At 41.9% G+C, this 12,848-nt stretch overlaps 1 protein-coding gene across 1 annotated transcript; it reads left to right on the top strand.

Moving 5' to 3' along the window:
- Positions 1-628: 628 nt before the first annotated feature.
- On the top strand, positions 629-10,499 carry LOC128746308 (uncharacterized). Its single transcript, XM_053843356.1, has 2 exons — positions 629-2,443; positions 10,266-10,499. Exons 1-2 carry the CDS (start codon positions 629-631, stop codon positions 10,497-10,499), a joined length of 2,049 nt encoding a protein of 682 aa, XP_053699331.1.
- Positions 10,500-12,848: the final 2,349 nt, after the last annotated feature.

The raw sequence follows: 12,848 nt of genomic DNA, 5'->3' as shown, positions 1-12,848 counted from the left end.
TATATTTCAATTTGAATTTATGCAGTTTGGTTGGACGTTCTAGCGGTTTCTGGCACATTTTAGCCTTCTTGTCCGTTTCATTTTTTTGTTTCAGATTTTTACAGCACTGTTTTGAACTAATTTTGAACCTTTTTGCAAGAAGAAAAAGAGAGCTTTCTGATATATTTGGTTATTTTTTAATTTTTCTGGATTTTTTTTACCAAAGGTAGGTAACTTTCAGTATTGTTAGTATCAGGGCCAAAACAAAGCTCGAGTCGTCAAGACTCAGCCTAACACGAAGTCTAATACCAAGTTCAAGAAGAAGTCCAAGACCAAGCCCAAGGACAAGTCCAAGGCCCAGTCCAAATTCAAGTCCAAGACCAAATCCAAGACCAAATTCAAGACCAATTTTAAGACCAATATCAAGACCAAGTCCAAAACCAAGTCCAGGCCCATCTCCAAGACCCAGTTTAATTCCAAGTTGAAGACAGGATCCAAGGCCAACTCAATGACCAATTCCAAGACCAAATTCAAGACCATATCCAAGACCAAGCCAAAGACCATGTCCAAAATAATTTCAAAGACCAAGTCCAAGCCCAGGTTCAAAACTCAGTCCAATCCCAAGTCGACTAGGTCCAATGCCAAGTCAATGACCAATTCCAAGACCAAGGTCAATACCCAGTCCAAGATTATGTCCGAGACCAAGTCCAAGACCCAGTCTAAGACCAAGTCCAAGATCAAGTCCAGACAAAAGCTAAGATCAAGTCCAAGACCAACACCAAGACTAGGTCCAACACCAAGCCATTCTTCTCCTGAATTGTCTCATGGTTCTAGCGCTGTGGATGGCCTGAATGGCGGAGGCGACACGTTGGCTCCATCGGCAGTTGCTGACGTTGCGGTGGAGGAACACTGCTACCCTCCTTCTGCTACTGTGGACACCCTTCCAAAATCTGACTGTATTCGCCTATACTATCAAAATGTTAGAGGTCTGCGCACCAAAGTCGACGACTTCTTCATCTCAGCCAGCGATGCTGAATTTGACGTGGTGATTCTCACCGAGACCTGGCTCAATGACCGGTTCCATTCACCGCAGTTGTTTGGAACGGAATATAATGTTTACCGCAATGACCGCGACCCTCTTGGCTCGGGCAAATTAAGAAGTGGAGGTGTGCTTATAGCAGTTTCAAAACGATACAGTTCTTCTGAGTCAGCAGTTGTCGATGATCGTGAGATTGAACAGCTTTGGGTTAATGTGAATGGAGGCAATCGAACTATCTGTCTAGGCGTTGTTTATATTCCCCCCGTTTTCTCTACTTCGCTGAAGTGCGTCGAGCGACATATAGATTCTGCATTCACGTTATCCGAGAAACTAGGACCATTAGACTTTCACCTACTGTTCGGTGATTACAACCAACCAGGCCTTCGTTGGAATTGCCCAGCTTCTGGAAAAGTTCGAATCGACCAGACTAACTCAGTATTCACTGCTGCAAACAGTGCGCTCGTGGATGGTATGGCATTACTCGACATGCAGCAGATAAATCCATTCACGAATGACCGTGACCGGGCCCTGGACTTGGTGTTTGCTAATGTCAATGCAGTCAATCAGTGCGATGTAATTCAACCACCTGAAGCCATTATCAAAATCGATCCGTTACATCCTCCAATTCTTGTCACTCTTAGCTGTCCACCTCTCATTCGATACGAAGAGGTACTTGACGAACGAGAGTTTGATTTCTATCGCACCGATTTTTCTGGCCTGAACGAAGCTTTGCATTCAACGGATTGGTCGTTCCTGGGTGGGGTTGATGTGAATATGGCTGTATCCCTTTTTAACCAACTGCTTCTATCATTCTTTCGTGACTTCGTCCCTCGACCCAGGCCTAAGCGGAAACCACCCTGGTCAAATTCATGGCTTCGTCGTTTAAAACGTAAGAGATCTGCAGCACTGAAGAAGTACTCCCGTTTACGGAACGAGATCACCAAACAAGAGTTTGTTAGAGCCAGACGTCGATACAGAACACATAACCGCCATCTCTACTCGAGATATGTTTTGCAAAAGCAGCAACATCTTAAATTAAATCCCAAACGTTTTTGGTCATTCGTTAACGAGAAGCGCAAGGAAACTGGACTTCCTGCCCAAATGTCACTAGGGGATCTATCTGCCAGCAATACTGAAGACATCTGTAATCTTTTTGCTCAGCAATTCTCTAGCGTATTCGTCAGCAGCAGTACTTCAGCCCTTGACGTCCAGGAAGCTCTAAAGTTCGTTCCTGCAAACGTGTGCGATATAAACATAACCAGTTTCACGCAAAATGAAGTTGAAGCCGCCTTGAAGCAGTTGAAATCATCGGTATCTCCCGGGCCGGATGGAATACCGTCGATTATACTGAAAAATTGTGCATCTACTCTTTCGAAACCTCTACAGTTTATTATTAACCAATCGCTTCTTCAGGAAAAATTTCCAGTATGCTGGAAAAAATCCTATATGTTTCCCGTGTTCAAAAAGGGAAGCAAAAACGATATTGCCAATTACCGCGGAATTACGTCGCTTTGCGCTGGCTCGAAATTATTTGAAATCCTCATTGGTGGCTCGCTGCACAGAAGTTTTGCACAATACATCTCAACTGATCAGCATGGCTTTTTTCCTGGTCGCTCGATCAGTACAAATCTGGTGGAATTCAGCTCATTTTGTCTACAAGATATGGAAGGTGGAGCACAAGTCGACACGGTGTATACTGACATCAAAGCTGCGTTCGATCGAGTTGACCACACCATACTGCTTGCTAAGATAAAGCATCTCGGTGCCTCTGCTGCTTTTGTCCGGTGGTTGAAATCTTTTCTTGAAAACCGCTGTCTTTCTGTGAAATTGGGAAGTACTGAGTCTTGCGGCTTCCGGAGTACCTCAGGTGTCCCTCAGGGCAGCAACGTCGGACCCTTGCTATTTTCGCTGTATTACAACGATGTCTGCATGATACTCCCTCCAGGATGCAGAATCGTGTATGCTGATGACCTCAAAATCTACCTTGCAGTTCGGTCAATCGCTGATTGCATCGAATTACAGAAGCTAATCGATTTGTTTTATGGTTGGTGTGTATGTAACCGGCTCAGTATCAGTGTCTCCAAGTGCTCTGTAATCAGCTACAGCCGACAGAAGGCTCCAATCCAATACAGTTATTCCATAAACGGCCAGAATATTGAACGCGTAACTGTCGTCAAGGATCTTGGTGTTCTGTTGGATACCGAGCTTACATTTCAGGACCACTACAGTAGCATCATTTCCAAAGCAAACAAGAACCTAGGGTTCATAATGAAAATTGCAAGAAAGTTTCGTGATCCATACTGCCTAAGAGCCTTGTATTATGCACTTGTACGCTCATCATTGGAGACGGCAGCTGTTGTTTGGAGCCCTTACACCGGCCTTTGGACTGCACGGATCGAATCTGTACAAAAAAGGTTTATCAGATACGCGCTTCGGGATCTGCCCTGGACGGATCCAGTCGAACTTCCTCCATATGAACACAGGTGTAAGCTGCTGGACATGGACACATTGGAAAAGAGAAGGGATGATATGCGTGCTGTATTTGTTGGAAATATTTTATGTGGAAGAATTGATGCCCCTTGGATTCTGGCAAGGGTCAATATGAACGCGCCCTCGAGAATTCTTCGTTCTACTGACTTCCTCAGAATTCCATTTCATCGGACATTATATGGGCAAAATGAACCTGTTACCGCTATGTGTGCAGTTTTTAACTCTGTGTTCTACTTGTTTGATTTTAATATTAGCAGTGAAACGTTCAAGTGTCGTTTACGTAATCGTAGTTCATTTTAATTTGTTAGTTAGTAGTTTTTTTATCTCATGTAGACCTGATGATCCGAAGAATAAATAAATAAAAAGTCGAAGACCACGTAAGTCCCATACTAAGTTCAAGACCGAGTCCAACACCAACTCCAAGACCAAGTTCAAGACCAATCTTAAGACAAACGCCAACACCATGTCAAAGACCAAGTCCAAGACCCAATTCAAGACCAAGTTCAAAATCAACTACAAAACCAAGTCCAAGACTAGGCCCAAGACCGTGTCCCAGAACCAGTCCAAAATCAAGTCAAAGAGCAGGTTCAGGACCCAGTCCAACACCAAGTCAAAGATCAAATCCAAGACCAAGTCCAAGACCAAATCAAAGACCAAGTCCATGTCTAACACCAAGTCCAATACCAAGTTCACGACCAAGTCCACGACCAACGACAAAAGCAAGTTCCAGACCAACTCCAAGACCATGTCCAAGACCAAGAGCCAGAACAAGTCCAAGACCATGTCCATGACCACATCCAAGCTGAAATCCAAATCCAAGACCAATTTCACGACTCAGTTCAAGTCCAAGAGCCATTCCAAGACCAAGTTCAAAACTTGGTCCAATACCAAGTCCAAGTCCATGATCCCCTTCCAAGTCCAAGATCAAGTCTAGGACCCATTGCAAGTCCAAGAAGTCCATGATCAAGTCTAAAACGAAATCCGCATCCAAGTCCAAGACCAAGTCCAAGATCAAGTGCAGGTCCAGGTCCAGGTTCAAGACTCAGTCCAATTCCAAGTCGAAAACTGGGTCCAAGACCAAACCAAAGACCAAGTCCAAAGCCAAATCAGTGACAAATTCCAAGACCAAGTTGAAGCCCAAGCTCAAGACCAAGTCCAAGTCCAGGTCTAAAACCCAGTCCAATTCCAAGTCGAACACACTTAAATTTTTTACCGAACATAATACCGAAAAATAGCGGTGTTTGGTAAAAAAAATTTAAGTGTGAAGACTAGGTCCAAGACCAAGCTCAAGCCCAAATCCAAGATCAAGTTTAAAACCCAGTCCAATTCCAAGTCGAAAACTAGGTCCAAGACCAAATCAAAAACCAAGTCCAAGCCCAGGTTCAAGAGCCAGTCCAATTCCAAGTTGAAGTCTAGGTCCAATGCCAAGACTATGACCAATTCCAAGATCAGCTCTAAGACCCAATCCAACACCAAGTCCAAGTCAAAAACCCAGTCCAAGACCAAGAACAAAACTAAGTTCAAGACTAGGTCCAAGACCAAGTCTAACACCAAGTCCATCACCAAGTTCACGATAAAAACCAAGACTCAGTCCAAGTCCAACGACAAAACCAAGTCCCAGACCAAGTCCAAGACCACGTCCTAGGTTAAGTTTAAGACCCAGTCCAAGACCAGGTCCAGGTCCAGGTTCAGGTCCAGATGCAGGTCCAGGTCCAGGTTAGTCTATAAACGGACTGATTTTGATTCACCTAACGAAGCTATCTCGGTTGATGATTGGTCCCCATTGTATGAAATGGCTAATATCAACGAATCTGTGGAATTCCTAATAGCAACTCTCACCCAACTGTTTCAAATTTACCCACCTCTTGAAAAACTACAGCCGTAATCTTGAAAAACTAAAGCGTGAAAGAACCGCCGCGCCGCCCAATCTCAAAAACAGGCCAAAACTTTGCTGGGCGTTCATTAACGAAAAACGCAATGGCAGTGGTCTTTCCTCTACTATGATTCTTGGCGAAGAGTATGTGGACTAACTTGATGTCATATGCTACCTATTTGCGAAGCATTTTTCGAGTGTTTTTGATAAGTAAATGACAACATGTTGAAGCTACTATCAGAGGAATTGAATCGTCCACTGCTGCAGGGACCGATAGAATTCTAATATTTCAACCGATCAATAGGACTTTTTTCTCGAGAGATTCCTGTAAAATGTATTATATCGACTGGTGTCTTTTTCACGTTAATTTTCACTTTATGTCTAGCTTTTTAGTCTTTTTTAGAAAACAGAACAGAGTTTTAAATTCTTTACGATGTTCCGGCTTAAATACAAAGCCGAAACGTCGGAAAGAATTTAAAAATCTGTTCTGATTTCTAAAAAGGCTGAAAAGCCGGATAAAAAGTGAAAATTAATATCTATTTCTGTAAACTTAAATGAATTTACGTCACACTATATAGTCAGCATGAGCGAAGACATTAAAGTTAACACTGTTTACATGGAACTGAAATCAGCTTTTGATAAAGTCAACCATAAAATTTTGATGGCCAAAATTTTCTTTCCCGGACCGGTTGGGTGCACTAACTGGCTTTGTGCCTATCGTCGATTGCGTGTGAAATTGGGCTCTCACGAATCGAATGATTTTGAAAGCGCTTCTGGTGTTCCACAGGGGAGTAACCTTGGATCGCTTCTTTTATCCATATTTATCAAAGATACTTGCTTCACTATACCCGTTAGATGCTAGACTGCTTTCCGCTGATGACCTGGAAAATTTCCTAAGTCTAAATGGTTTAGGGAAAACCTTCACCGTGAGATATGCATTCAAGTTGAACTTTTTCACAAACTTTGTAAAAGAATTTTGGATAATTCCATAAAATGTAAAGTGTACATTCGTGTATGAGCCATGTTAGTTTATGCGCTAGTCAATCATGTTGTGTTTTTACTAAACTGGATACCGAATCCTGTAGATAAAGATGCGCAAAACTTTTATATAAATACTTATTAATTAAACATTTGGACATTTGAAATTACCGTACAAGTAACAACCAACAGAAGTTTCCCATTGAATGCGCGTGCCATAACTTCTCTCGCGGCTCACTTCACAATGTCGTAGTGCGTTTTACTACAGCTCCAGTTTTGTTTCTTGTTCCTCAGCTGCCTGCCGAACAAACGGGATCCGATAAAATAGATGAACTTCTTGCGCCCGGGAACTCATCGCGCCGACCTCCGCCGGTGGAAATTTATTGGGTTTAATATTTTATTATCCCCAAATGTGCACGACTCTGGGTGAAAATGGGTGTGTATGCCTGTTGTACTAGGTGTGTTGTAAGGCACCGGGGAAGACGCTGCTGCAGGCTGCTCTGTCGACGATACAGTCACGCCTCACGCTCCTCCTCATCGAGCCCCCCGATGGAGATGGCATTCCGGCCGGGTGTGGGAACTCTCAGATAAAGAAACTGAGCAGTAATAAATTGTGCACTTGGCGACAGGATGGAAAATGAGCTGTAAATCAATTTGACTAACTGAATATCAAAAATTTATTGTGTTTTGGGAAAATTGGGAAAAAATTGTGTTTACAATGCCAATGGTGCTAACAAAGTTCGAGTATATTGTACGTGACCGAGCTGCCGGCAGGCAAATGACTATGCGAGAAGTACTCAGGGCTCATTCGCTGGAAGTGGTTTGATTATTTTTTCATGCAATACTTTTGTGTTACTTTGGTTTGATTTAGTTGCTCTGAGCAATTGGTGACAGATGAAATGTCAAGAAGATATTGATTCAGCTTGGAATTAAATGACATTTTCATTTTCAATTTTCCGTTCACTTAAGGGCGAATTTTTATTTCAAGCTGAGATAGGAACATCAACGGGATAAAATTATGTTGAGAAAAGTTCCCTACACAGGTTGTACAAGTTCTCCTAATTCCTATTTAAATGGAATGCGAAGTAATCCGAGAAAAGATGCACATGTAAGGAAGAAAATGCCAAAGCGAGATTGTACGACAAGCTTCGTCCCGGAATCTGTACCGTCGCGCCGTTTTCCGACCTAACTCTAATATTCCACTGCAAATCAAAGCGAACTGCAGCTTGCTTTTCACTACTTGTTCCCTTGGCGCCACTAGACGACGCAGATTCGACTAAATTAATGAGTTCAGTATCCGTTCGTTTCATTATCAAAGCTTCCCGTTCCACTAAGCTTCGCCCTCTTCATCCTGCACTGCCGGTCGGACGGTGGACCCTCCACGGAGTGTAGCCCGTGCTTGAAACACTGTATCACGTTGTCCAACATTGCCCTCAAACCGAGCATACCCAAAGCGATCTATGGATACAGGTCACCCGACAACCATTGTGTATACACACACAAACCGACACACTTACACCGACCGGACCAGTCCGGACTCTGGTTCTGGACAACCAGCTACTTACAGGATTTATAAATAATTATCAGGTTCAACGTTCAGCAGCAGCCGTTCGTCCCGCGCTTACCAACGCACCGGGAAGTGAGAAGCGAATCTCAGAACATCATCACCGACCGACCCCCCCCCCCCCCCTCTGCTCGGTGGGGTGGTTGTCCAACTTTTGTTCAACATTTGCTTCGTGGTGCGATTATGGCAATCATTAATCACACACTCGTACACTCTTAAGCAAAACACATAATAAAACTGTATTCGAGTGTTTCGAACGGCTCTGCCTGCGACGATGGCTAATATCTACATTCGGTGGGATCACGAGCGGTTCACCATCCAGGGAGGCGGCCAGGGAGGTCTTGCGTGCTGCCTGTTTAATTGTACAGAAGTAATTGATAAAGCGCCACTGATTGCTGCTCGACACAAGGTGCATCGGGTGGTAAATGGCTTTCGGTGATTTGCCATGCCCGAACCAAATGGGCGGGTCCGGGTAAATTGGAATAGGCAGAACTGAACAATATTCTGCTGTTTTGTAGATTATTTCGAAAGTGGTAGTCATTGTGCGGTTAAAATGTAGCATATTCCATACATCATGTCGAATATAAAATTGGATTTTGTTCTACCGGGAACGTAGATAAGTTATACCCGAATTCTGCGTTGGAGATAATCCACCGAAATGGATGCAACAGTTTTGAATGTTTATGTGACGGAGTCCCTTGTTGGTAGTTAGTGGTGGCTGCATGTTTACTGAAACACGCTGCTTCGTAGATTTATTATCAAGATGACATTATTTCTATGTTAATAACTAAATACAATTCACGTTCGGGTGGTCCTTGTTGCTCTCTGGTGAGCGGACAGTCGGTCAGCAAGCTTTCACGATATTGACGTCGGGTTGGATTACCACCGATCAGGTCGAGAAAAAATGCTCGATTAACATTGGGGCACTATGAATCACTGTGCTTATACCGTGACATACAAAATGTACCAAATCAACGATTTCTTTCATGATTTGCCTGTCATTGTTTTTAAAGAAATATAGTTTCCACATGGCGGCACTCCATGCCTGTACAAACCGATAAAATGTCTGAAATAACTCCCAAATCTTAAATCTTAAAAATAGTCTTTGATCTACAAGTATTAAACGTTTAAAGAAGATAAACATTTCATGATACAAAATGGGCAAAAGCAAATCAGAAGACCTTCGTGAAACTGAACCGCGAATGAAGCGCGAATGTTCGGAATCAACTAATTCATAGTTTTTTCTCTTTTCAAGTTAGGCAACTAGTAGTCACGTAGGACCGGACTTTTCGTTGCGAAAGGAAGAACCTTAAATTACAATAAACTGTAATAATCGATCTTTGTTTTATCCTCTACCGGCTTCATAACCTCTTTCACGGACCTCACTGTTCGCTCCTATATGCCGCCCATGTGCGTTGCCGATGGTGTCACATGGGCCGCGTCAAGTCACTTTGGAATCATTCTCCACGTTAGCATTGTCTGCCGTGCACTTCATCGTCAGCTTTTCGTGGATCCCAGAAACGTCCAAGCGATCTGTCAGATTCTTTTCCACTAGAGTTACCGATGCTCTTTCGTCCAGAAAAGCCAGGACGGTGATGGACTTTTCTCAACAGGGCAGGCCAACCGCCTGGTATCATTTTCCGTCCGGATGTGCACGCTGGTTCCAATGGCGCCGTCGGTTAGAAGATAGAGAAGTTCGTTATGTTGTTGTCTATAGCTCCTGACGTTGCATCTCAGCTTAAGCTTGCATAACGCTGATCCGTGATCATTAAGAGACACATGGGACGGCTTCCAACGAGCAACGACTTAGCTGGCATCCGGTACTATTTCGGAGAGGAAATCGGTGAAAGTCTTAAGGGTTACATTTTTCTTTCGTCGCTTGAAATGCACCCACCGATGCTTGTCGTTGTCCGGTTGCTTTTCAACTAGCTCTTGAATGAGTAGCGGATTATAGTTTCGCGCTTAGAGCGGATTATAGTTTCGCGCTTAGGAACAAACTGTGTCTGTGCTTATGCTGGGCCTGAGCGCGAAAGACTTGACGGGTGTTTTGGTCTCACAGGATTAACATCGTGCGCAGTTTATGATAATCACGAATGAACGAGTGCACGAGGAGAACCATGCTACACAGAGTAAATACGCGCAATGGACTGTGGCAGTAAAGGCTGAAAAACAAACTTCGTGATAATCACTCGAGAGCTACGGGACATGCCAATAGCGATTAATCAAAGTGATCGAATAAAAAAGTTCGCTACAAACTGGTGGTAACTGGGAGCAACTGGTGCGCACCGTCAAGAATAACCTGATGCTTTTCGAAAAAGTCATTCTTCCGATGTTCTCCGTAGCCTGCTAGCGAAAGCAGCAAGCACGTGAACTCTTGTCTGCTGACACATGTTCCGGTAGCTGAGGATTCTGCTGGTCCAACGGTTCGGAACCGGCTACTATTCTCGATGATAGTGCGGTGCAATCCAGAATTGGACAGAATTGGAGGTTCTTGCCAACCAATTTTGAAAACGCTGGATATAGAACTACTTACCACAGGCTACAAGCGTTCCTATCTATTTCTAAACAGATGCTGATGAAGCGTTCAAGTCGGAGGCGAATTGCCTATCTATCAAAATAATAAAACAATAGTAGAATTCAATGGCAAAGTTAATTCTTTTCCATTTTCAGGTTCTATTAAGATGCTCAACAACATTTTCTAAGCCGAATTTTAATTTCTAATCCTGCATTTTGTTGCCGTAATTCTATTTCTAGGATGGCACTTTCCGCAAAACTATTTTATTGGCACCATTTTCAATTAACTCAGGGTTTAACATTTTGTAAGGTTTACTTTCACTCACAGTACATAGATTTCGGCTAAAACTGTGTTCATACTTCTGAAATCTGAAGTACAACAACCAAGCGAGTCCAAGAGAGTCCAAGAGGGTGCAAAGATCCAAAAGAATTCAAGAGACTTCTAGAGAATCCAGGAGAGTCCAAGAGCCCAAGAGAAGAACTTGGAAAGTTGAAAAATAGAAAGGTCGGAAAGATGAAACGTCGAATTGAAAAAAAGTCTAGAATAGTCGAAAACCCGAAGAGTTGAAAAATCTAAAACTAGGAAAGTGAAAAATTCCAAAAGTTCGAAAGACAAAAAGGCGAACAAGTTCAAGAGACCAAAAGCCAGAATTCCAAAAGGTCAAAAGCGAATGTTAAAAGTCCAATCAAAATCTCGTTAAGTAGAAAATCCGTCTAGTTAAAATTACAAAAGTCCAAAAGTCGAAAATACAAAAATACGAAAATTCGAAATGTTAAACAGTCAAACTGTCGAAAGTTTAGAAAGATAAAAATCAAAAGGTCGAAAATACTAATGACGGAAATTGGAAATTTTGAAAAGTTGAAAATTCCATAAGTCGAAGAGTAACAAATCAAAAAGTGCAAAAAACCGGTCGAAAACCTGGAAGTCGAGTATCAAAAGGTCGAAAAATGTAAACCCCCAATCTTCGAAAGGATAAATTTCTGAAATGTTCAAAAGATTGAAAAATTGAAAAGATTAGAAATCCAGAAGTCGAGTCCAGTCGCAAAGTTGAAAAGACAAAAAATCCAAATGTCTAAAAGCCGAAGGTTCAAAAAGTCAAGCTATAAATTCCAAGAGAGTCCAAGAGATCAAGCTAAGAGTAAAAAGCCCAAGACAAAAGTTTGAAAAGTCGAAAAATAGAAAGGTCGAAAAGACAAAAAGTCGAATTATACAGAAGTCGGGAAAATATATATCTCACTTTAGTTGATTTTTTCGGTGAAAATAAAGACTATGATGCTTTCAGCGGACGTTTCGACTTACTATCCTTCAGTAAGTATCCTACGCATTAATCATCTATTCTCACTGCGTCGTCCTCTATAACTATAGAAGGAAGGAAGTCGAAACGTCTGAAGGATAGTAAATCGAAACGTCCGCTGAAAGCATCATAGTCTTTATTTTCACCGAAAATAACAACTAAAGTGAGATATAAAATTCGCGGTGACAAAATCTAACAATAGAAGTCGGGAAAAGACGAGAAACTGCAAAGCTAAAAAGGCTGAATTCCAAAAGTCGGAAAGTCAAAACGTCTAAGAAAATTGACAAAATCCAAAAGTTCAAAATTCGAAGAAGTTGAAAGAGGCCAAAAGCCAGAACTACAAAAGTCAAAAGCAAATGTCACAAGTCCAATCAAAAATCTCATAAAGTGGAAAATCCGACAAGTCAAAAGTACAAAAGTCGAAGCACAATAAGACAAAAATTCGAAATGTTAAAGAGTCAAACAGTCGAAAAGTCAAAAAGAAATACAGAAATTAAAAGGTTGAAAAATTAAAAGTTCGAAAATTCAATAGTTCGTAAAGTTGAGTGGTCGAAACGTCGCAAAGTCAAAAATACAAAAATTCAAAGGTTTAAAATTTGAAAAGTTCTTAAGTCGAAGAGTCGAAAAGTAGAAAAGTGCAAAAGTACGCAAATCAAAAACCTGAAAGTCGAATGTGGAAAGATCGAAAAATTTAAAAGTTGTTAATACCAAAAACCGAAAGTCGAATGGTCGAAGGATTAAATTTCTGAAAAGTTTAAAAGTTAAAAGTTTTGAAACTCAAAAAGTACAGAAATCCAAAAGTCGAATAGTCTGAAAGCCGAAACGTTTAAAAACCGATAATTCGAGAAGTAATAATAAATTCCAAGAGAGTTAAAGAGTACAGGAGAGACCAAGAGATTTAGAGAAAGCCCATGCATGTCCGAGATTCTCAGACACACTTAAAAAAAGTGCTGAAGTCAGCAAAATTTTGCCGAGATTTGGACAGCCGAGCGTTCGGTAAATTTTTTTATCATGCCCAACGTTAGTAAAGATCCGTAAACGTCGATTTGCAAAACTGAAATTTTCACCGAACGCTCGGCTGTCCAAATCTCGGCAAATTTTTTTTTTAAGTGTGGA

This window comes from Sabethes cyaneus, chromosome 1 (genome assembly GCF_943734655.1).
Source record: "Sabethes cyaneus chromosome 1, idSabCyanKW18_F2, whole genome shotgun sequence".
In the NCBI taxonomy this organism is placed as follows: Eukaryota; Metazoa; Arthropoda; class Insecta; order Diptera; family Culicidae; genus Sabethes; species Sabethes cyaneus.
This window is presented reverse-complemented; position numbering and strand designations above follow the sequence as displayed.

Excerpts from the sequence above, each read along its gene's own strand:
- LOC128746308 (XM_053843356.1), top strand. The coding sequence starts at position 629 with ATGACCAATTCCAAGACCAAGGTCAATACCCAGTCCAAGATTATGTCC. Across the intron at positions 2,444-10,265 it reads TTCTTCAGGAAAAATTTCCA|CCTGCTAGCGAAAGCAGCAA; the intron begins GTATGCTGGAAA and ends TGTTCTCCGTAG.